A 26544-nucleotide genomic window follows, 5' to 3' on the forward strand; every position below is an offset into this window, starting at 1 on the left:
TAAGGCTTACTGTGAAACTCGGCTTTTATTATACTATTTTAGATGCGTTTTTGATTGCGTTTTAATAGGGTACGTCAAGAGAATGTACACTAAGAAGGGATTTTTTGAAATTCCCTCCACGGGGGAAGTGTTATACATTTATAATAGATATATTTTGAGCCACAACAACATGTGGCCGAGTCAGCTAGTATCATTAAAATATGGTCACATTTTCAAAAAGAAAATAATAATGAAAAAGTCAGTAAAAACTGAAAAAAAGCAAAAAAATAATAATAAAAAAGCGTCATTTTGCAAAAAATTGGTGCATTTTTCAAAATAATTTTTCAGAAGAAATTGCATGATATCATTATTGTAAAGAAATTTTTGTATTTTTGAACATTGAAAGTCCTTTAATTATAAGCCCATACTAAAAATAGGTTGTTTATTGTATTAGGGTGGGACTATGCAGGTGCAAGTGAGTGAATTTTCAGAACGAGCAAGAATATGTGGTGAGAAGAGATGATGTTTTACGCCCTCTGTTTATCGCTCTCATTTATTATGACCACAGACTAGAGCGTTAAACATCATCTCGCCACATATTCTTGCTTGCTTGCTTCTGCATAGTCACACCTTTAGTGATGTCTGTTGCATTCAACTTCAATTTTACTTTTGTTAATGCAAATTTCAAAAATGGAAGTTACTTCTAACTTACCGGAAGAATATCAGTTAATAGTACTTTGAAATAATTCACAAAAAATAAATATTTCTAAATGAAATAAGGAGTTTTTTTAAATCAAATTTAAAATTCGGTACTAAACACGATACGCACACGCGATTGGCTAGCGTATGTCGGATGATCACTCCTCAACGTATTATCATCACTTTGCCTGACTAGGTGGTAGCAATATTCATAATGACCGGTCAATTTGATAAATGAATCAATATTTATCATACTGCACGCCCTTTTTGGTCATTATTCATAATGCCTGATTAATCACTTTGTCCATAACATATACATATATCTAACTGTTGGGGTTGTTTGGAAAGTAATTTCATTTTTTTATTACTAGATAATTAGTTGTATTTTTACCATCTAATTTCATTTTAAACCACATTTTCATTACATATTTTGACAACTGACATTTTAAGGCTTATTTGTAAAAATTTTTGTTTGATTCTGTACAATTGTTTTTTTTTTTTTTTTCCGGTGTCCCATCAAATATGGAAAATCAAAAGCATCTTTTTTGGCATATTTTGTTTTTTTATTACCAAAAAGTCAAAATGCTGTTCAAGCAAGAAAAAAATTTTGGTACATGTTTGGAGAAGATGTGTTTAGAGAAAGACAATGCCAAAACTGGTTCACAAAATTTCATTCTGGCAATTTCAATATTGAAGATGCACCATATTCTAGATGACCAATTGAAGCCAATGAAAACAAAATAAAGGTACTGATTGAAGCAAACTGCCGAATAACCAGACATGAAATCACTAAGAGATTAAATTTATTGAATTGAACCATTTATAATTACTTGAAACGAATTGGTTTCATTTCAAAGCTTGATATATGGGTTTCACGTGTTCTTAGAGAGATGCTCTTTTTGGTGGGATTTTAAAGAAATTTTTTTTTGAGCATTCACCAGACAATTTAGCAATTGATTTGAAAGTGTACTACCATCAAGTAAACAAACTGAGTAATATCATCAAACAGAAAAGGCCAGAATTGATCAACAAAAAAGGTGTAGTGTTTTACTATGATAATGTCAGATTTCACACAAGTTCATTGACTCATCAGAAACTTTTACAGCTTGGATGGGATGTACTACCACATTCACCATATATGCCAGATCTGAAACCCTTGGATTATTACTTTTTTTGATCCTTACAAAATTTTTTAAACAGTAAAACATTTACAGTAGCGAGTCGTTAATCGGAATCGCCGATAATCTGAACGATTTTCAGTCAGACTATGTCGTGCTGAATCGAACGTTTTTGATACTAGATTTACTTCTAAAGTATAATTTTTATGTTTTTACATTCTTCAATATATTTATTTTGTTTGTACAAAATGAAGAAATAATTTTTAACGATACGATAGCCTAGATTATTATTATAAAAATTTTTGTTAGGCCTAAAATCGATGAAAATTCAACATGAAGCGACACGCAACGGAGAAAAATTTGAACATCAGACAGATTAATATATTTTTTCGTACATAATCGGTAATCAGAACAAATCACTAATCTGAACAATCCCAGTCCCCAATTGATTCCGATTTTTGACTCTCTACTGTACTTGAGATCAGGATGTCAAAAATCACTTGGATCACTTTTTGTAAACAAAGATCAAACCTTTTATGAATGTGGTATCATGCCACTATCAGAAAGATGGCTACAGGTATTTGACCAAAATGGTCAATATATAATTCAATAAAATATTTATATATTATAAGAAAACTTTTTTTTCCCATTAAAAAAAAACTAAATTACTTTCTGAACAATCCAATATTAGTTTCTTGATTTCTGTGTATCAGTTCATGTTTTAACTGTTTATCCTCCTCATACACACTGGGGTGTATAGTAGATAAATACAACACTTACTTGAGCCTGTGACCGGTGTGAAAATAAACATGTTGATTTGATTTTGTTTATTTTCACACCGGTCGCAGGCTCAAGTAAGTGTTGTTTTAACTATTATTAGAGAGATTGCGACTGAAGTTCAAACTTTAAACTTGTACTTCCGGAGTTTGATCCCAAGTAAAACACATTGCGTCACACGTTTATGTCATGCACTGGTTCATGGGATATCATTGAAAAATGGCAGAAACATGTAAGAACAATGATTATCATCAGTGAATGTAAATAAACAAATTAAACTATCTTAAAATATTTAGAGAGTGTTTAATAACACTAAATAATTATTTTTGACTTTAATTAGCATTATGTCTCTTACTGTATGATATAATAGTAGGACAATTCCAATGTGTTTTGCCTTTTCTCATGACATTTTGTTGAGAGAAGTAGTGGCTTATATAAATCCATGTGTGGATGACAATCCGAATGCAGCTTGGAAAATTGTTTAGAAATTTACAAATGAATTATTCTGTTGATTGTAGATGCTGTGAAAGAACAAACCTACTTCTACAGTATTGTGATAAGCTATTATGAACATAAATGTATAAAAATTCTATAGGGACTTCACATTACTTGCAAAGAAATTGAATAATTAAATAATTTCTGGATTAAAATCATCTGTTTCTTTACAATGTTATTCACAAATGCTTAAATAATCATTATTTTAACAAAATACATCATAATTTTAACCCAAAACACAAAAAAGTGCAGACATTTAAGCTGAACTTCTACTTGCTATAAGTCCTGGTCACACTATGCGACTTCCAGCCGCGCAGGCGACCGCAACTGCAACAAGCGCGAGTCGCGCGCGTCTTCTCGTGGTCACACATTGTTTGTTGACGTTGCAACTCGGAACACCTGACCCTATAATAAACCAATAAAATTACAGCAGCTTGTTTTTGTCTACTTTCATAGAGTTTACCGACATTTTTACGTTCTACTTCAGAGTATTTACGGAATTTTAGCTACTTTTCTTATTAAAATAGCAAGCAGTTCCTTTTCTGGAATGAATAAAAGAAAAAAGGCACTAATTTTGTTAGAGCTGGCGAGAATATACGAAGAGAAAAATAAGAGAGAACGTTCATGCTGGGTTAAAACTTGGCGAAATAAAAATCAACAGGATAAACAATCGTGCTTTCACCAGCTGATGAATGAATTAAGGCTTTCGGATACCGTAGGTTATAGGGGATATATTCGTATGAATACCAATACTTATATATAATTTAGGCGAAACGTTTCGTAGTTTGGCATATCAATTTAGAGTGGCCCATAATTCGATATCAGTCATTATCCCAGAAGTTTTGGATGCTATTTATCAATCTTATAAAAGTGAATATTTGAGGGTAAGTGTTGTTTAGAGGAAAGCTTGAATGATTTAATTCATTTATAATCGATATATTTTTTTCTTTTATATAAGCATTTATTTTATTCAGTTGTATATTATTAAAAGTAATCAAACTTTTTAAAATAAATCTAACAAATAACTTTTATAAATTCAGATTTGATTTATATCAAATATAGCATTTAAATGTACTGAAACTGAGTTAATACAAATGTTATAATCAAGATATGTTGACAAATATACAACACAAAGTATGACGTGGCACAAAGACGTTTTCTGATTGGATGCGCGTTTGCAACCGTCGCGAATAGAACAAACTTTTTGTTTCTAGTTGTGGTTGCAGTCGCGCCAGTTTTTGAGGGAGGATTACTAGTTAACAGAAACAGCCGTCGCGGTTGCAGTTGCCCGCACGACTGGAAATCGCATAGTGTGACCAGGGCTATACTCGATGTTTCAAACACCATTGTCAAACTTCTAGGATTGAAAGATGGTGGCACTTGATGTTTGATGTTCATGTTTTAGAGATGAAAACTTCAGCCGCAATCTCTCTGTTATTAAACACTATTACTTGAACTTCATGTCTCAAAAGCTGATAAGTTTCCAATAATTTTTTCCCTCTCTATATAAAAATTTTCAGTGAACTATTTATTAATATTTAAAAGGTTCTGTTTAGAAGCTGAGCAATTGATTTTTATCCTGCATCAGTGAATGTCATTGACATTAAAATTTTTCTGTTTAATTCTAGTATTTAGAATAATTGTTATTTATTTATTTTTACTAATAAAAAACACAACACGATCACATGCAGCAGTTAGAATTCATTTGAATCTAGCCCCACCCAGGGGCTTAGGATTGCCTAATGACTGACATAAGATATTGACTGATCCAAGAAGAGCAGCTTTTTGTATTTGGTAGGTGGCAATTTTGCCAATGTTGAGTGTTTTTAAATGCTACTGATGATTTTTTTGATAGGGCCGATCACCACAGGTACTATATTGGCTGGTTTGTGTCAAATTTGCTGAATTTGAATTTTGATCTTCAAATTCTGGTATTTTGTGATTTTTTTCCTGTTTCTTTTCTTCAATTCTGCTCTCACCTGGTATGGCTATGTCAATTATCCATACTTGTTTCTCTTCAATGATGGTAATATATGGTTTATTGTGTGCCAATACCTTCTCTGTTGATCCAAAAATCTCACAGTATTTTGATGTGGTCATTTTCAATGACTTTTTAATCTGATAGTACAATCAGTTTTTAGAGGTAGGCAGATTGTAATACCTGCATAAGTTCCAATGAATCATATTTGCTGCTGAATTATGTCAAAGTTTGTAGTCGGTTTGGGCAATATTTTTACAGCAGCTTAGAACATGGCCCACAATTTCATCAGCTTCAAAATGCAGATTGTTTTATACAGTCTGCATTTTGCTTCATCTCATGACTTTTCGATTCTGGCTTTGATTACATTTGTTTGAATAGCTTGATCTTGAGTTGCTAAAGCAAAGCCTTCTGTTTCTTTTTTTTTTTTTTTTTTGTGTGTGTGTGTGTGTTTTAATTTTCCGGATGTTAACCCATTGTTACATTTTGCTGTTATCCACTTTGTGTTTGATCTTTTCCTTAAATTGGCTATGTAATGATTTATTTTGCCAGGTTTCTCTTTGTTCTTTGAAAATGTTCTTTCTCTACTCTTTTTTTGTATTTTTGACTTCAGTCAGGGCTTGTTATTGACTAGTCCTGACGTAATCTGCCAGTGCATGTTTTTCTTCTTCAACTGTTTGTTTCACTTGCAAAAAGGCCTCTGCTTCCAGTTTTGTGGGACAGGTATAATCTGTCAACATCACTTCAAGGGTTGAGTGATGAATAGTGATCAATTTTTTTGTCTATATCTGCTAAAGTCCAGTCAATGATTCCAGCAGTGTATCATATCATAGGCAAAGCTCAGCTATTGATGGCCTTGACTGTGTTGCCACCATTGAACATTAATTTTTCTGACCCTTTGATTGTACTCTTTGCTACCTATGCTTTTCACTTCACTATGATTGATATTGTTCATATCTAAAATTTCCATGTATTTATAAGCTTTATCTGGATTACTTTTGATAACTTGTCCATTTGGTATTATAATGCCATCACTGTTTTTAATTTTTTTTTGTTTATTGTTATAGATGCATTATAATTCAAATTTCATTGCAATGTCTTATTACTTATTATTAAACTATTATTGGTGTCTTATGATTAAAATATTTCGTATTCATATGCACTAATTTGTATTCTGATTTTATAGAGTAAAATTAATAATTTTGCTATGTTATAAGTATATTAATTGATTGCTGTACAAAAATGACATCTTTATGGAGAGAGCTTTAAAGCATCTTGAGTGTAAATGTTTGTAAGGGAAATCACAGAAAATAAAAGTGAATTGTATTTTTATCAACAAACTTGGGGAAGGAAAAACAATAATAATAAAAATTAAAAAATAATAAGATAAATAAAAATATTCTAAAACAATGTCTAGACCAAGGGACCTTTAAACTTTTTTGACTATCAACCCCTTCAAGGATTCAGTGGCTTTTTATTGAACTCTCTTTTACTTTCCCAGCTGTTAAATATAACAAGAGAAAGTATTGGAATTGTGTCAAGTTTTGACTCTTAGAGTTTTGCAAATCCTGCATTTTGAGACCTCTGGAATCCAAAAGGCAAAAATAATTCCATGGATGTGTGTATTGGTGTCTATTTTGCTTAATATCTCAGGATGGAGTAAAGATTAAGTAACAAAATTGGCATGGTGGCTTGTATATGAGGGCATCAATGCTATGAAATTTTGGTGGTGAAAGGTCAAGACCTTTCACCACCAAAATTTCTTCAAGAGACACCTCCTCCTTTCAGGAGGTCATGTCTCTTGAGAAGGGTAGGACTTAATGAAGATTTTATTTGTTATTAACATTTATACTTTTTTATAATTCATTCCTACTCTCAAAATTAAGCTTTTTACCATTTTATAGTAATTAAAAATGTAAAAAGATTTTTATAACAAAATCTCATAACAGATGGCACCATACACAGTTTTATTTTTTGATCAATAATATAAAAGTTTTTTTATTAAAACCTCATAATAGCTGGGAAAGTTAGGCATCTCTTGTTGTTGAATCTTTTTTTATACTAATAAGTTGCAGTTAATAATAATAACACTCCCACACGTTCACTACCTTGTTGGGAGAGAGCTCAATAGTTCCAATGAACCATAGAGTGATGCCAGTAGGAATATAGCTTTCTAGTAGGGCCATCCATGCCAGTAAAGTCTACAGGGAGAAATGAAGCAAAAAGTGACCCACAAGCAGCATTTGATCCAGAATGGGTGGTTGCTTAACAGCATCTGTTCCTATGTTAAGAGTGACTGAGTTATAAACACCTGGTTTTAGATATATAAGTACACATACTTCTGCGGAGATAACAGAAAAATGGCTGTTACAAGTTCATGACATGATGCTGGCTGACTGGGTGACTCTCAGCCACAGAGTCACTCAGGTTAACAAGGTTTGTGTTTGTTAGTTAGACAGAGGCTCATGTTTAAAAAATCTGTTGCAGTCTCCCTTGTCCACCAGTGACAAACACAGCATTGGCCCAAGTATAGCTACTGCATCACACATACATTCACCCCCTCGTTCACAGTTAAGAGTCACTGACCACTATGCCCAGAAAACCTTGCCAATTCATGAAGTGGATTGAAGAAATGAATTAATTCATTGTCTGTACCTCTATACCATCACAAAACTGAAAACAGACATGGCAGCTTACAGACAGATATTACAGGATAAATTCACACAAAAATACACATATCTCACTGTTACAGAGCAGAGAGTTGTTGATCAGAAAAGAAAGTTGATGGACTCAGTGTCTAACCAACTTCTCTTACAATTGAAAAAAATAAAGATCAAAGTTAACTTGCAATCATCTTTCTATCACCTACCAAATGTTAATGTTGTTAGTAAAGAAACTTAGATGACTGAAATTTGTTCTCACATTCTCAGAGTACATTTTCTGTTAAATACTTTCTTTTATTAAATATAATTAATGAAAGCTGCCAGAAGAGTGTTGGGTTAGACTACTGTTGATCTGAAAGGATTGGAAGTTATGTACAGGATCAAAACAAAAGCATGTTATTTTAACAAGTTTTGTGTAATAAATGTGAATCAAAAAGTACTTTCCACTGTAGTTTAGATAAAGTTAACATGTTTTTTTTATTAACCTTGAAAATAAATTAGTATCAACAAATATAAAAATATCTGACATTCAAAATGAAACTATTTTGTTATACATAATCCATAATTTGTAATATAACATAATCAGCATCATATGAGATTTCTTCATGACCTTCAAATATGCTTCTGTAATACAGGATACATGGTGAATACAGGGAACATAGTCAAACCTCGGGTCAAACTGAACATACAGTTCAGTTTACGAACAAATTTTGAACATCATATTTGCTCCAGTTGCCAAACAAGCTGCTCAACAAGAGCCAGACACAAATTAGAGAGAGACAGACAGTTAACTTTATATCCTTCCTGTGTTAAAGAAAGTCAATGGTCTGATCAATTAATGATGGAACTACTGATTTCAGAAGTCTGTGTTGCCAAGATCGCTTTGTGCTATTAGACGTCACCACATGAACCATCAATGACATTGTTATTCAAATTAGATTTCAGTGCGCCTACAAGTAAGGTACTACTTCCATTTTTGGTATGTGCCTCAATTGAATTTAAATCAAATTAATTAATGAAAACCATGTTAATTGACATTTGCGTAATAAAATGATATCCACGAATCCATGCTTAAAGGTTCTTAACCAGGGCTGTGGAGTTGGTAGATTTTTACACAACTCTGACTCCAACTTTTTCTTAACATTCGACTCTGACTCCAACCAGGGGTGGACTTGTTAACAAAGTAGGTCCGAAAATTCTGATGTTATCACGTGACCTCAGAATCTTAGTTCTAATAAAGATAGAATGTAGAAACTTTTTATTCTATAGCTAAAATATTCCTCTAAGTAATGAGTCAATATGATAATTTTTACTTTTTTGGCTTTTATACAGTGGAACCTCACTTAATGAGCATAATTCGTTCCAGACTTACTCATAATGCGAAACACTCATTAAGCAAAACAATTTTTCCCATAGAAATTAATGTAAAATACGATAATGCGCTCCATGCTGAAAAAATGCTCAAATGTTTTATGTATAATGTTTATTAAAAAAAAAAAAAGTACAATATACACTGTTAAGGAGTGTGAATCATCATCATCATCATCATCATCATCATCATCTTTTCTTCCAGCGCAGAATGAACCATCCTGGAATGAGAATTTGATTTGCAGAAACAAAAAATATTACAGCTAATATGTTTGATAAACACTCCAAATGATATGCCAAATTCTTGGGTTATGTAAAGGCTATAATTAAATATTAGAAATTAATTAATTTGACTAGAGGTAGGCAGTAATGTTTTCATCTCATATTAAATTTAATAATTATAAATAGTTAATTTTTAATTCAGACATTTCTAAAATTTAATTTGGAATCTGTCATTAAATTTAATGACCCAAGAATTTGGCATATCATTTGGCATGTTTATTATATAACAGGCTATGGCTGTTGATGTTTATAAGTAATATGCATGAACACAAGTTTGGAAAAATATGTGATCACAAGCAACACTAAGATGCTAGCGGAACAAGTGCTAAACGCATATAGAGCATGCCACATGCACACAATTCAGGACTTCTCCTCTCCTCTTCAGTCATTATGTGAAACATTATTCATTAAGCGAGACAAATTTTTACAATTTGTTTTGCTCGTTATGCAAAATACTTGTTTAGGTACTTGTTAAGTGAGGTTCCACCGTATATAACAAAGGAAAAGTGTAGTGATTGGTCAAAAAATGATCCCACCCCAAATTTTTGCATTTTTGGCTCAGCACCTTGAAATGTCAAGATGCCCTGAGTCCAAAAATGTTCACCTTCTATGTCTCTACCCTGTCAACCTTTAATTAAGAACCAAAATTTAATAGCATTAATGACCTTTATATACATGCTACTGTACCAAATTTTGTTTCTTAAACTTTACTCATTCTGAGATATTGTTTAATAGTTCAGAACGGTGATTCCCAAACTTTTTCGATTCACCGCCCCTTTGTCTATAAAGTTATACCCAATGCCCCCTAACCCATTTTCTCTTGTGTGAGAAAGGATTGGAAATATTCTTAGGAAAACTTTTCTATGAATCTCACACTTTGTGCCCTTACCGTACATTGTTCTCAACATCTGCAAACCTTTAAACGCAATGTTTCGTTTATCTTTTTAACAGAGGAAAGGGAATGGCTGTCAGTAACCCCAACTTTTGCCTTTGGTCACTGTTCAGTACCCTGCCTCCAGTGCCCCCCTAGATTTACTCACTGCCCACAAGGGGGCGTTATTGCCCACTTTAAGAAATGCTGATTCAGAACAAAATAAAGAAATTAAACAAATTAGATGCCAACATACGCGTGTGGACGCGTGAATTTTTCCCTTTATTTGACATGTTTTGGGTTTGAGAGATCTCCAAACGTATAGATTTGCAAAAAATTTGGAGAGTCAAATGTGACATGATTCAAATACTTTGTTTTTTATATACATAAGTTGGAAAAATAAAAAGAAGTTGGAGTCAGGAGGATTTTTGATGACTCCAACTAAAATACCAAAACTCCAAATACCAAAAGTCTACTATCTTTGATGACTCTGACTCCACAGCCCTGTTCTTAACTCAAATTAAATAACAAAAATTTATTAATACTAGGTAGCCAGTTAATTAAAACTCTGGTTTTTACACTGAAACTGAAACTAAAATTAAAACATAAATCAAAGCAATTGAAACAATGTTTTGGAAAGTGGATAAAGGTTGTCTGTCTTGATTGATTTTGTTATATTTCATCTAGGCAGAGTTGAGTCTATTTATAGCACTTTTTTGTAAAGTTCAAAACCTGAGATTTGACTGTATTTCATTAAAATTTTTAAATCTTGGAAGTTTCTTTGGAAAATGGGCTTGTGATGAGTATCTCTGTGGGAGACTGCTATGGTCTTTGCATTGGGAGATCACAAGCATCTTTGCATCAGGGGAATCCTGTACAAAGGAATGCTTGCATATGCAAACATTCCTTTGTACAGGACACAGACAATAGCACATCTTTAACAATGCTTCAATGTTGTGCTAACTGTCAGGATAAAGCTGTATTGTCTGTAATTGTCATGTGTATGATGTGACTGTCATCTCATGCTGACGTAACATTTTGTGAAAATTCGAACCCGCCGGAACATCTTCCTCCTCCACTCGTGTGACGCGTAACACGTAACAAACCTAAACCGCCATCTTGACTGTGGGCCGGTCTCACTGACCCGTTAGCCGAAAAAAAGGAAGGTACGACTCCGTCCACCTCCCGGTGAACCCACAATTTTGTTGTCCACTGCCAGATTTGTGACTCATCTGGTTCTCTTCAGCCAACTGCTTCCACACTCACATTACTGTCATGGTACTATGCCACATATGAGTTGCAATTTTGCAATAAGAAAATTCCCCTTCACACCTGCCAATCATTCACCCTGTTCAAACTTCATAACCTGCTCATATGGTACCCTTTGTCATCAGTGAGGAGACACAGTAACTTCTCATGAAACATTTACTGCTGGCAGACAATGATACATTACTTTCAACTTTCCACTACTGCCCTGTATTTATACGGCTAACATGACTCTTCAGATGGTGCTTTTCAGCCCATGCATATGCTATCACTCTAATAATCTAATCATTTGCATGTCATACCCTGCTTCTCATTTCCTGTAAGTGTCAGTTTATTTGCATGATTTCTTTACAGTGTTACAATTTTTATAAACATGAGTGTATAGCTATCAAGCGTTGAGATTTTTATATTTGTATTTCTCTTCACTTTTATATTTCTTGTACATTTATCTTCATACCTTGGCAAAAAATTAGCAAAAATTCAAATTACCTTCATTCCTTGTTCATTTACTACTATGATTTTGATTTCTGTTGTTTTCATTTTTACTATTGTCTCCAACACTTGCAACCACTTCCATATCAGCCATGTTTGTTCTTTTTACACCTGACTTAACATAGCTGTTTTATTGGTTTTTTAAGATTAGAACAGTATTGCATCAATTCTGAACATTTCTGAACTAAGAGCATTAAACATGATTGCTAGAACTCATGTTAACATTTGGTCTGAATTCACAGTGATGGTAATAGTTAATATCAAGAAATGCAGAATGGAAGAATCTGTGAGAATTTGGTGTTGGAAGGATTAGAGCACAGTTGTGTTAGCCTCTCAATTATACAAAACAACCTTATTTCACAAACATCACTTGAACATATCAAACTAGAAGTTGCACAGCAAATACATCAACACACAGAAATACTAGATCAGATGGTAGATCAGATACTCCACGAAGTATCTCAACAACAGTCACTCAATAAAATATATACAGCATAATATGCACCAATGAAAACACTAATACAGCAATTATAACTAGTGTCACTAGACACTGTAAACTGATTTAATTAACACACACACTAATTCATTTGAAGAAACACTCATTAAATATACAAGTTTAGTCCCCTACAGCAGTGTTTCTCAAACTTTTTGGTCCGCGACCCCCTTTTGCATTTAAAAATTTCAAAGGACCCCGAAGAATGAGTATGTGTAGAAAAACATCCCGGAGGTAGTGGGTCAATTTAAATTCAGGAGGAGTTAATTTCTTTTGTTTAATTAATCTATCCCATGTTGAAATTCCTCTCCGTTGCGTGTCACTTTGCGTTGAATTTTTGTCAATGTTAAGATTAACGAAATTTTTTAAAAAATTATTTCTTTATTTTTCACAAACAAAATAAATATTTTGAAAAATATAACAACAAAAAAAAAATTATATTTTGGAAGATAATCTAGTCTCGAAACGTTCCAATTCAGCACAATACAGACATCAGAAAAACAAGCAAAACTTACCACTCACGATGGGAAAAAGTCTCGTTCAAATACTGGCAAGTCCTTAAGGACCCTCCCAGTGTTGCCTGCTAAAAACACATATCAACTAAAATAATATCGGAGTATCCCAAGACATAGCCAAATATTGCAGCGCCACAGCACTAGCGGAAATTTGAATTTGCCGACTGAAACGCTTTCGGTTGATCGGTTTCCGGATAACGACGCTCTACTGTTTTTCTCACTAGACTTACCTAAAAACGCAACGCTGCTAGCGAACACCATTCCAAATGACAACATTGTTCTATCATAGTTTAGGCAGAGAGTGGCACTCGGGGATTCCCCAATAGCGCACAAATTTATGAATATTATATTTAGGCTCGTATTTAAATATTTATACTGTTTTTATTATTTATATGTGCAATTTATTTAAGTAAAAATTATTTTATATATTTTTGATATCTATTATTTCTAAACATGAATCCATAGTCAATTTATAAAATATTTGGAAAAAATTGATCTGGCATCATTTTTTCAGAGACCCCCCAAATATTTTTTACGACCCCCACTTTGAGAATCACTGCCCTACAGAGACCACGAAAACCCAAAATATATACATCATGATTATTATTGAAAAGTCTACACCAGTGGTTCTCAATCTTTGAGGCCACTGAACACTGTTCATATATTTTTTATTACATGGAGCATTAACATCAGTATATTCAAAACTAAATTAGTCCTCATGAGACGCAGCACCTACCGTCAAGGCTTAAAGGAATATATTCAAAACTATAAGCATTTTCATTTTTACTATTCTGATGAAACGATAAAGCGATAAACTAATAAACTTTGTTTGTAGACAGTTTCATGTTTCTATTTTATTGAATACAATTAAGTAATATGTTATAGTATAATGGAATGATTTGCAATAATAACTTTTTTGTGGAATACTTGAGGCAAGTTTGAGGAATACAAAATGCACTCAAATGTTATGCAAAAATTAATTTCTCTTCCTAGAATGTTTTTAATGTCAAAGCTTATAAAACAGATGGGTCTTTAAGGCCTCTCATGAATAAGCATAGCCATATCACATTTCTCTTAGAAAAGAGTTATTTATGTGCTTAGTTAAAGAATCCATATATGTAGTCAGTTCAGAGAGCCAAATTCATACCAGTGTATCAAAATAAAGTTTATGGAAATATTGCTAAGACATGATGTGGATAAGTATAATGTGAAAGCTATTTTAGATTTACTTTGATTTTCCAAACAAATTAGTTTAGATACAAAAGTAAATTTTGCTTGTAACAATCGAGAGTGTCAATGGGCTCACCCTTATCAGCACTCTTGGGCAAAGTAGTTATGAGAAAATTAGAAGAAATGGTTTATCACAGGCCCTTTATAATTCTATATCTAGTATTTTGGCACAGGTGCATAGACAACATATGAAGAGAGTGATTTCAATATCTTCTTTAGCCACATTAACATCTTACTATCTGTACAATTTTCTCTAGAAACACAGGATGTCATGATAATTATGTTCTTCGATTTTTATATATCTAACCCAATAACGTGTTTGTCTTTAGATAGTACCACAAAAACAACATACCCCAATTTTCCCTATAAAGGAATTTTACCAGTTTGGTAGATTTGTAAATGCTGCAATTCATGTCTCACATTTCAACGGTATATAAATATTCATTTAAAGCTGCTTTAGAATTAGAAATAGATATCATTAGGAATTCTTTGAACAATAGGTTTCTCTGCAACAAATTTTAAATCTTCAGTCAACAAATATAGACACTGAATCATCTTTCAGCTACTCTGATACTGGATAGGAAATTATGCTTATCTTCTGTCCCAATATCCTTTCTAGGAAACATCGCGCACAGTTTATTAAAATTATGTAAGAACCTACCTTTCCTCTTACCAATAACATTCCAGCTCACATTGATTGTGCTGTAATGATAGATAGATGGGAGTTTAAAGAGGAAATAAAAGTACAGTACATACTATACCACTAGAAAAACCAGTAAGCAGAACTTTTATTTTATTTTGATGTAACAGAAGAATCTAATCAAGTGTGTTATAGAATATCAAAAAACAACAACAGGTCTGGCTGCACTAACAATATAAGATAATTATGAACCTAAGTGGGACCAAGACTAAATTACTCAGCCCAGGAAGTCAAAAACTTTTAAGGCATATATATTAAAAGAAACAATATGTCAATGTCTCTCCAATAAAGTTTGTGTCTATATGGGTTTATGTCATTTCTTTTTAGCAGAAAGTATAGCATTTTCTGCTGTTTTTTTGTAAAAAGAAAGAAAACCCAGGGCTATTTTTACAAATGTGTTGTTTAATTTTTAAAATTTTAAATTTAAAAATGAATGCAATCATTCAATTCTGTTTTTTGTTTTGAACATTAACTGATGAAACTTTTTGTGTCAAAAGCAAGTACTTTTTATTAAAAGCAAATTTATACCATAGATAAATATGATATTTTATTTTGATTGATTATTTCTGTGAGTTAAAGTGAGAAAGTAACTTCAATCAAATGTGTACAGTTATAATATTGATTATTTTTGTCATTGGCTAAAGAAAGATTTGGCTACTCTAACTTCATCATAATATATATCTGTTGTGTGCTTCCTCTTTTCTGCTGATTGACAGTACAAATATGTTATTTTTAAGTATTTTAACTATAAATAGAATATGTAATAAATATTTTGTTAGGAATATTCACTATATTATCTTATTTCTATGCATTATCTATAGGATGGCTTTAAATTATGTTAAGCAATGTATATGTATTTTAAAATATACTAGTATTAATTTGTATTATTAATGTATTCTTATTTTTAAAACAGGTGGGAATTTTCATCCGAAAATTGAAACTAATCTATTAAATAGTGAAGAAGAATCTAATATTGATAATGCAAGTGTTATAAGTGTAGCATCAGATTCTCGATATGGTAGTGATGACGGAACATGTAAGTATTTAAAATAATTATATGAAATTCAATAATATAAAATACTGAAATGTTTGTAAAATTTTTTAAAATGCCAACATGAAATTTAGATAAATTTATATTTGCATATGCATTAATAAAATGATAGATAATATTTTTTGTAATTTAAATATTTCTTTATAAATTAATTTTGTTTTATTAAATTTGGAAATTGTTGGTCATTGGTATTAGTATCAAATTTTAGTAATCATTATTAGCCAATAATATTTTACTGATAACCAATAGAGAAATTAATAACATTCAGATTTTTCATATTGAATAACCACACTTCTGGCCATAAAAATTGCTACACCACGAAGGTGGCATGCAACAAACACAAAATTTATATGAAAGGTACAACATGCTGGATGCTCTGTACCTCAAGATTACTTGTCAGTTTAATTATGTCTTCCTATCATTATACTGTATGTGTGTAATAAACATGATTCTGCTATTTGCTTTCTTTCCTGGTGTAACAAATTTAATTGCCAGCAGTGTATTAATAAAGTTATCCAATGTTGAATATAAATGTGAAAAAATTAAGTATACAATAAAGAAATTGATAAATCTAATAGTTTTCATTACTATCAAATTAAATTTGAAATCAAAATTATTTGATCTAAACAATTATGCATATACTAGCAGGTAAGCCTGGCATTGCCTGTGCAAAAAATAAGAACAAACATTAAGATTATTAGATTATTTCATACTTCTAACCCTTCTATTACATTATAGTATTTGGTTTATATAACTACAAAGGTTAACTTATGTAAGATAACCTTCATAGTTATGTACTGTACAGTACATCAAATACTATAATACAACAAACATTAAAATGAAAACCATATAAGAGTTTGGTTATTTCAGACTACCATTGTCATGTTTATTGCAATACTTGGATGGTACAAAATGGCACAATTTCATTGGTCAAGTAGACAGAAATTGTTATATCTTAAAAATATTTTTTTAAGATATCAATTTTTTTTTTTCTAATGTTAGCTCTAACAAACTGTTCCATTCATAGCTGAATATCAAGTGGTAATCTGCCAATGAAAAAGTTTCTAAAAAATGGACCAAATACAAATCATACTTCCACATCTGAGCTTTTTGCTGAGAGAATTCTTTATTCACAAATGTTTTCAGCCTACTACTACAGCTCAGGTATTGGCAAGTGCCAAATCCGACAGAGGGTGCTCAAAATGGCTGCCGAAACAGGTAAGGAACTGACAGGAAACATTGTCTTGTAGAAGGTGAAGCTGTTTTGGATGCTGGATGCATCGTATTTTGTGGATTAAACTCTAACAACAACACTGAACATAGTTTTATTTATCATAATAGTTATGTTTTTATATTGGAACAATGTGTATACTGCTTAAAATATTTAAACACTTCTCACCTGTTAACGTGTAACAGGTGAGAAGTATTTTAATTCTACAGACGATAGTCTTTTATTTTATTTTTAAATAATAATTCTTATGTAGTCATGACGTAGCGATAATATTCCAATTCAAGTTTGAAAATTATTCTTTTGAAAATCTGAAGCCATCCACATAAAAAGAAAAAAATGTCTAATTGTTTTTGTAAATGGACATACCTGTCGAAAAATTGTTTTTGTACGCAGAGTGGAAAGAAAATAGGTAAATTTTCTATCTTCATATACATATGTCTAGATAACTTTCCAGTCAAATTTTTAAAAATATTCTTAATTGAAAATATAAGTTAATTTACATTTTTTGTTTTTATTTTAGTATTATGCTTGGCTGTCACACGTTTACAAAAACCAGACAGTCCCGCTTTGCACGTGTATTCTCCCCGTAATTGAGATGTATTAGAATGACAATATCTGAGATTGCAACACTAAAGCAACAACATGAACTTTCAGTGTTGTTGTTAGAGTTTAATCCACAAAATACGATGTGTCCAGCATCCAAAACAGCTTCACCTTCGACAGGACAACGTTTCCTGTCGCCGATACAGTCTAGAATTTGACATAAATTCAATGATTTGTTCTCCATTTGGTCATCGCAGTAGTCGTCACAGATGGAAACTGAATCGGTTCAGGCATTGAACAAACACATGGTCGGTTCCTTACCTGTTTCAGCAGCCATCTTGAGTGCCATCTGTCGGATTTGGCGCTTGCCAATAGTATTCTCTCTCTCTCTCTGCTGAGTACATATGGTATGAATGAACCAAAACCAAATACTGTATTGCTTTGAATTTAAGCCACAGTAGGAGTTTAAAATTGGAAAAAAAATAATAAAAAAATGAGCAATTATTTGTTGTAACATTGTTATGTAATATTACAAATTTTAATAATACAACAATTGAAATAAAAAGAAAGGCGATTACAAGCACAGATGAATTCAATGTCCGTTCTACATATGACCAGTCTGAAAGAGGTGACCTTTCTCTCCTCTATTTCCTGACCAAGCTCTTCCTTCCCCTTCGTGAACCCTCAGTTCTGAATTCTTGATAATGGCAGATGTGGAGTTAATAGGGAGGAGTCTAATGAGTAGCAGATTTTAAACTCTGCTTACATGTTACAATGCCAGGCTGCAGTTTTTAATCATATTTTTAAAATGTATGCTCTCCACCTCAAATTAGTAGTGACTTCTCCCTGTACATTATACTTTTTCTTTAACAAGAGTTGTGCCAGTCACCTATCTAACATCTTTTAGGGGAAATTTTTCAAATTGAAATCACATGGCTTCTAGTTTGCAGTGGAAGTTTGTATATACAGTAGAGTTGTTAATCCGAACCCCGGTAATCCGAATTGCTGGTTATCCGAACGATTTTCAATCGGACTGTGTCATGCTGAATCGAACATTTTTGATACTAGATTTACTTCTAAAATGTAATTTTCATGTTTTTGTATTCTTCAATATATTTATTTTGTTTGTACAAAATAAAGAAATAATTTTTAACAATACAATAGCCTCGATTATTATTATAAAAATTTTCGTTAGGCTTAAAATCGACAAAAATTCAACACAAAGCGACACACAACGGAGAAAAATTCAACACGAAGTGACACACAACAGAGAAAAATTTGAACATCGGACAGGTTAATATATTTTTTCGTACATAATCGGTTATCCGAACAACCCCAGTCCCTAGTTGATTCGGATTAACGACTCTCTACTGTAGTTAATTGGGACCACCTGTCCCTAAGGTTTCCATATCTGGTCTTGTCTTTCATCTATTTAACTTCATTCTCAAGATTAAGGAAAGACAGATGGACAACAGTAGGAATTTATATATATATTTGCATCAGTTGTATGGGGTATCTTCCTTTTTTAGGCCCCAAGAATGATTCTTTTCCTCCAATGATGCACATTCTTTTCATAAACTGTAAATCTTTTACCATCTGTGCAATTTCCAATCGTTTTGGTAAACAATATAACTTTTGAATTCAGCATCATATATGAATTGTTTTTCCATTATTAGTGAGTATTGGTAATAAAAAATTTTTAAAATTCAATTCTACACAGCTGCTATCAAACAGCAACTGGATTAAACCAGAAAAGTGTGAATAAGAAACCATTGAATAAATTGCTATTAACAATCGTAAATCTATACACATAGAGCATAAAGCAAAGACTCAATTGTTGGGAAGTGGGAGATTAGCAGAAATAAGAAGTTAAAATATTTGCTTTGAATTTAAACTGTCTAAAATATTTGAATAAAAAGTGTGGTTTAAATTCAAAATAATAAGGTATTTAATTAAACTTGAAAACCACTTAAATCATATTTTGTGCTCACTGGTAACCTTGTATTGTATAATTTTCTTATTTGAATGCCACCATATTGCTGGTCCAATAGAAAGAAGAGACTGCTGTTGAAGTAATTTGACCAAAAGTAGTTATTGATCCTCTCTTCTAAGAGAATGATCAATGTCTACTAATTAATACTAGTCTACTATTAATATTTGAAATGTGATCCATGTTGAACAGATAGTGATGGCTCCACATGTCATTGAAGTTGCTAACTTTAACATCTGAAAGACTTCTATAATTATTCACACTATACACAGACTACAACTACAGGAAATTTTGAATGAAGCAAATGTCACCATGATAATAAATAGGAAAAATAAACATTGGCACAAAAAAAGACTTTGAATTCAACTTTGTGCCTTAAAATTATTACACACACATTTGTTTGGCTGAATGTTAGAATATCTTTCAGCAGTATTAGTAGTAAGTTTGAGGCAATGGGTTTGAGTTAATAAGGGTAGATGAAATCAAGGGAGGGAGGAGGTGTGTCCAGATTTTGTGGTGGTTAAGTATGTCCTCGTAAATACTGCATTTATAGAAAAATTATTGGAATTGGTTTGGTTTATTTGATTGTGGAAACATGACAAATGAATGATCTGCAAAAGAGGATGCATGCTGGGAAGACTTTTATGTAAAGCTGGCTCCTATTTGAAGAAAACTCCATGTGGCCAGTCTGTTGGCAATGCACAAACCCATGACTGACTACTGGTGTTTGATGGTTTTATAGACTCAATTATTGGAGGGTACTTATTAGGCTGCAATTTGAAAAAATTGAAGACCTATAAATTTCCACTGTCATCCATTCGTCTGTCCTTCCTTAATGTCGAGACCAGATATGGAAAGCCTAAAAGCAGGAGGTCCAGATTAACTAAATACAGTGGTGCTTCATATAATGTACTTAATCCGTTCCAGGTGCACGTCTGTTAAGTGAAACGTCCGTTATACGAAACGCATTTTCCCATAGAAATACATGTTAAAACATCAAATTTGTTCCGCAGCATAAAATAATCGTACTGTATCATAAAAAAACGACCATGGGGTGCGTTCTTTTATTCCTCTGCGGATCGCATTCCTAAATTCCGGTGGGAGTGCACACCGTCGAATGGCAAAAACAGCCGCTTGTAGCAGTAGTTTACAGTGGAAAGCAACATGGCATCCTCCATGACTCAGATAGTTTCGTTTCCGGGTCCATTATGTGGTTTTATGAATGAAAATTTATAAATTGTGAAAGCATGAGTTAGCACACGCGGTGATGTAAGTGTCTTTACAAATTTTTTTTCGAATGGTAGCCGGCATTCTAATTTTTTTTCGTGGTTATTTTGAATGCTCTTTCAACAAATAATCCATTTTATGGTTAAATTTTACAATTGGGACCCTTCTTTTGCCTTTAAAAAGCTCATATTTTAGAATTATAGATTCATCCATCACGATACTATCGATAGTGCGGGCTCTGCCATCTTTCTTTCTTTCACCGTCGTTCCTAAATGCCTACAAACAGCAGTGCACTCCTGTAGTAGCGGAGACGCAGAGCAACCGCTATTAAAGAACGCACCCAGTGGAGCAGTCATCGATTATGCCGGAAAGTCCGTTGTTCTCAGCCAGTCTGTTGCTCGAGTCACGTAACGGCCAAACAGAAAGTCTGTTGTTTGCAGCGTACGTTGTACGAGGCACCACTGTATATATATTTATTTATTTATTTATTTTGTTCAAATTTTCAATCATTAATAAAATACTTTTTATTCATCCACTCAAGTTCAAATACATTTTTTTAAACTTGTAGTGGATGACACTTGATGTTAATACAGTTTTTTCAAATATTAATTCATTAATTAATTAAATTTAAACTGTGACGCCCGTCAGCAATATGCCGATTTGGACCGATAGAGGGCACGGGGAGAAAAAAGCAAACTTTGTAATTATTTAATAAAAACTAACTAAAATAAAATTTTTCTTTGTTGAGGGTACTTATTAGGTAGTAGGAAGTAGTAGTTAAGTAGGAAATTACTTTAAAAAATTTATTTTTATATTACTTGTTTGTAAGAATTATATATACAGTAGAGCATCAATTATCCGACTTAATTGGGGACTGGGGTTGGTCGGATAACTGAAAAGTCGAATAACCGAAAAGTATTGAAAAAAATACATTATTAGTATAGTGTATTAGGCCTGGTTTAAATACTAGCCTCCCTTTCATGGTCGAGCCAGTGCTGCCAGCTAAAACATGCAAAAATTTAACAAAAATAATATTAAAGTAGCCAAGACATAACCAAATATTGTAGCGCCACATCACTAGTGGACATTTGAATTTGCTGACTAGAACGCAGTCGGTTAATCGGGGGTCGGATAATCGATGCTCTACTGTAGTTTGTTTCCTTAAATTTTTCCAATAGATGGCACTACATGTAAAGAATGCAAATTGAATGTTGACAGAAATTAATTGACATAGAAATCCAATCAATATTTTGGGGTGGGATGTACGGCATTATCTAAGTTAAAAGTATATGAATGTAACTGCTGAGTTTTATAGCAATTGATCGAACATCCTAGGGATGTGCATAGCAAGCAAACAAACATCCTGATATACAGTGAAACCTCGTTTAACGAGTACTTTGCATAACAAGTGTTTCACATAATGGGCAAAAACAAATTGTTAAAAAATGATGACTTGCTTAACAAGCAATGTTTCGCATAACGAGTGACCAGAAGATGGAAAGTCCTGGATTTTTGCGCATGCTCCATCAGTCTGTGTTTAGCACTCATTTCGCTAGCATCTTAGTGTCGCTTGTGATCACACATTTTTCAAAACTTGTGTTCACACATATTACATATAAACATCAACAACCATAGCTCATTATATAATAAACATGCCAAACGATATTTCAAATTCTTGGGCTATGTAAAGTCTATAATTAAATACCGTCTTTTTCCGAAAATAAGACACTGTCTTACTTTCTTTTTTGGTCCAAAATACGCGCTAGGGCTTATTTTCGGGGGAGGGCAAAAATAAAAGTATATTTATATATTTTTATTTAATATTTATTTTACACAGAATACAGAAATTTAAATTTATTCAATTACAGTCATGTCATCTTTTTCTGGAACATCGTCATAAATAAAATTTTGAATTATATTCTGATTTTCTTCCAAATCCATTTCCTGTTGAATCATTGGTCCGAATCTCCATGTTTTGCGATATAGCTATCGTTAAATGAATACTTCTTGTCTAAGTAGCCTGTTCGTAGTGCATTGGAAACATCACTATCAGTTATTTTGTCCCATGAATTTTTTACCCAATTCACAACTTCTTGTAAGCCTGGTTTTACAAAATTACCTCGATGATTTCTCACCATTCTGTTTTCAATATATTCATTGATTTCCATCCGCAAATGATCCTTGAATGGCTTGTTTATTGCAATGTCAAGTGTCTGGAGGTAACCAGTCATTCCTGCCGGAATCATTATTTGATCAATCTTCCTCTCAGCAAGAAAGTTTTTCATGTCTTTAGCGCGGTGAGTACTGGCTGAATCCCAAACTAGTAAACCTCTATTCTGACCCCTCAACAGTGGTGGCAGCATAAAATCAACCCACTTTCTTATAACTGCTTGGGTGCACCAGGCTTTTTCACTTTCAATGACATAAATTCCTGAAACACGTTGAATCTGGTCTTTTTTACCTTTAGTGATTAAAAATGGCGATACTTTCTTGCCATCTAGACGAATCGCCAAAATACAGGTAACACGTGCACTATCGTAACCGGTAGAAGGAACGTAAATTGACGAAGAAGCCTTGTGGTGAACTGTCGTTTGAGCTCCTTGGCCTAGGAATACCGCGGTCTCATCCATAGCAATCATGTTGGAGAGTTGGTATTTCGAAAAATCAATGCCATCAACAAAAAGCTTAAACGCAAGTGCACGCTTAACAACTTCATTGTCTTCCAGCTTAAACAATGTTGTTGATCTCCTTAGAGACAATTCATATCGTTTAAGGAAGTTGTCCAACCAGTGTGACGATGCTTTAAATTCTTCTGTGGATATATCAAATTCAATTGCTGTTTCAAGGGCAAATTTTTGAATATCAGCCCTGCGCACAACCAAAGCCATTGCTTTCCTGCCTGCAATCCATTCCCAAATGCAATCTTCCAACTCAGAAAATAACAGCTGCCGACCTGATCCAATTCTGCATTTTTTCTCATTTCCTTGGTCCACCAGTTGACACAGGTAATCGTAGTCTGCACGCCATTTACGAACCATACAGAGATCCAGCATCTTCTCTTTACAGAATGCTACAAGATTTACACCCCTGGAGTCTTCCACGATTCCCCTTTTGTACTCGACGGAATAGCTCTTTCATTTTGTACTCATTTTAACTGGGGTTAAAAATTATTTACTTTATTTTTAAATAAAATTACGTATGAGGAAATAATCAGACTTACAAGACTGAAATGAATGAACGTTGTATACCTGCACTGTCGCTCAATGTAGACTGCTGCCTTATGTTGTATTTTTAACTCGGGTGAGGTCGCAAAGGTCAACAACCTATAGAGGTCGCTGCGGGTCACCATGACCCCAAAGAGCAATTATCTCTTAACACATTCTGAAAAACTGAGTAACGCCGATATGTTCCGATAATAACAATAAATTTAGGAAGCTACTGTGAGTCACATCGGTAAAACTTAATTATTAACGATTCAGTCGATCATGAAATAGGGGGTGCGGGTCAGAATGGGTCATGCGACCCCTCCCAGGTTAAGATAAATTCCAAGAATTAATTTGAAACGAACTGTAGAGGTAAACAATTAATTTCTCTGAATATTTTGTTTCAAACATTTCTCTGAAATACGAGTATTAGGAAAGCTAAACATATTATTACTTACACTTAATAAATCAACAGCATTTTTTAACGAATTCTTTTTGTCACATTATTTTAACTAGGGATTATTTACGAGGGATGTCTTATTTTACAAAAAGTTCCGAAAATCACGATAGGACTTATTTTCGGAAAAAGACGGTTTTAGAAATTAATTAATTAGACTTGAGGTATGCATAACGTGACCAGACATCCCGTTTTGAACGGGACTGTCCCTTTTTAGAGTTACGAGTCCCGGTGTTCCCGAAATGAACTCTGGGACGCAAAATTGTCCCGTTTTCTGAAACCGCACGAAAATTTTAGTAGTTGAGCCGGCCGGACGCGATCGGTGTGCGAGAGCAAACCGCGTCGTCGGTTGACGCGACGATAGCCGAGAGTGGCGAAGACGTCATCGCTCGCGCTTTGTTGACTAATTGTTTGGCAGATTTTTCGTTCGCCCACTTCTTGATATTTGTTTTCGTTGTTGTTTGATGCTTGTGTACCTAGTAAATAACTTAAACTTCTTTTGTTTTGGAATCATAAGTTAAAATGCCGAAACGCAAGTGTACGTTCAATGTTAACTTACAAGCAAAATATCCGTTTATCAAGCAAATAAATACTCCCTCAGATGTCAGATGTGAAAAGTGTCGTACAGAATTTAGCGTTTCCCATGGTGGTGCCAGTGATATTGAACAGCATTTAAAGTCTGAAAAACATAAAAACGCCGATCGTACCGCTGCTTCGAGTTCTTCGATGTTAACCTTTTTCAAGAAATCGGACGCACCAACTTCAAAGGATTTGGATATCGCCGTGGCAGAAGGCGTCTGGGCTTATCACACGATACAAGAAAACCACAGTTTTCGCTCTAATGATTGTGCGTCGAAATTAATTCAATCATGTTTTGATCCCAAATTTACATGCGCGCTTACGAAATCAGAAGCTATTGTAGTAAATGTTTTGACGCCTACAGCAATGAAAAAATTAAAAGATGATCTTGATAAGTCCAATTGTATTACAATACTAAACGACGCTTCAGCAGCAGATGGCCGAGCGGTCAAGATGGCAGCTCACTGCTCTGGGGGACCCGGGATCGAATCCGAGCGGGTCGAATAATCCCCAGGAATTTTTCGGGGGGTGGTCCGTTTGGATTTGTTCGGGCCCCGTCCCTCACCACCCGGTCGCCCCATTGTGGGCCTGGCCAAACCCATAATGGGCCTACTAAAAAAGGCCTTCTTAGTGCCCACAGGGCGGAAAGAGTTAAAAAAAAAAAAACGACGCTTCGAACCACGGTAACAAGAAAATATACCCTATTCTAGTGCGCTTTTTTCAACCTTACGTAGGTGTGCAAGTAAAAATTTTAGATCTTCAAGACCAACCAGGTGAGACTTCTGACATCATTGTCGATTATTTAAACCAAGTGTTGACAGATAATAATTTGACAGCAAAAGTCGTGGCATTTTGCGGAGACAATGCCAACGTCAATTCCGGAGGTGCGGCTAGGCGAGGAACTAACAATGTGTTAACGAAATTGCAATCATCACTGAAAAAGCCATTGATAGGTATTGGATGTGGAGCCCATGTAATTCACAATGCAATAAAATCTGCTGCAGACAGGCTACCCTTAGATTACGAAAGCATTATTGTGAAGATATATTCATTTTTTTATGTTTACACGATTCGAGTTGAAGCTCTAAAGGAGTTTTGCGCCGAAACTGAAACGGAATATCACAAATGCTCGGCTATAGCAAAACTAGATGGCTTGCTCTTATGCCTGCCTTGGAAAGGGTTTTAAAAATGTATCAGCCATTAATTAAAAAACTACTTTTTGAGTATTGAAAAATGTCCCCTGTTGCTAAAAAACTTTTTTGAAGATCCCACATCCGAATTGTGGCTTTATTTTTTACACGCTCTGTCAGCAAGTTTTCATCAAGCTGTATTGAAAC

General features: G+C 33.5%; 1 protein-coding gene across 1 annotated transcript in view; it reads left to right on the forward strand.

Annotated features, from left to right (window-relative positions):
- The window catches only part of Ifrd1 (Interferon-related developmental regulator 1), a 70037-nt gene that overhangs the window by 4579 nt on the left and 38914 nt on the right, over positions 1-26544 (forward strand). Inside the window, exon 2 of the mRNA XM_067271066.1 lies at positions 15840-15962. Coding sequence (XP_067127167.1) covers positions 15840-15962 — 123 coding nt within the window. The remainder of the gene's footprint in view (positions 1-15839; positions 15963-26544) is intronic.

Source organism: Centruroides vittatus, unplaced genomic scaffold (genome assembly GCF_030686945.1).
Source record: "Centruroides vittatus isolate TY-2023 unplaced genomic scaffold, ASM3068694v2 contig_391, whole genome shotgun sequence".
NCBI classification, from domain to species: domain Eukaryota; kingdom Metazoa; phylum Arthropoda; class Arachnida; order Scorpiones; family Buthidae; genus Centruroides; species Centruroides vittatus.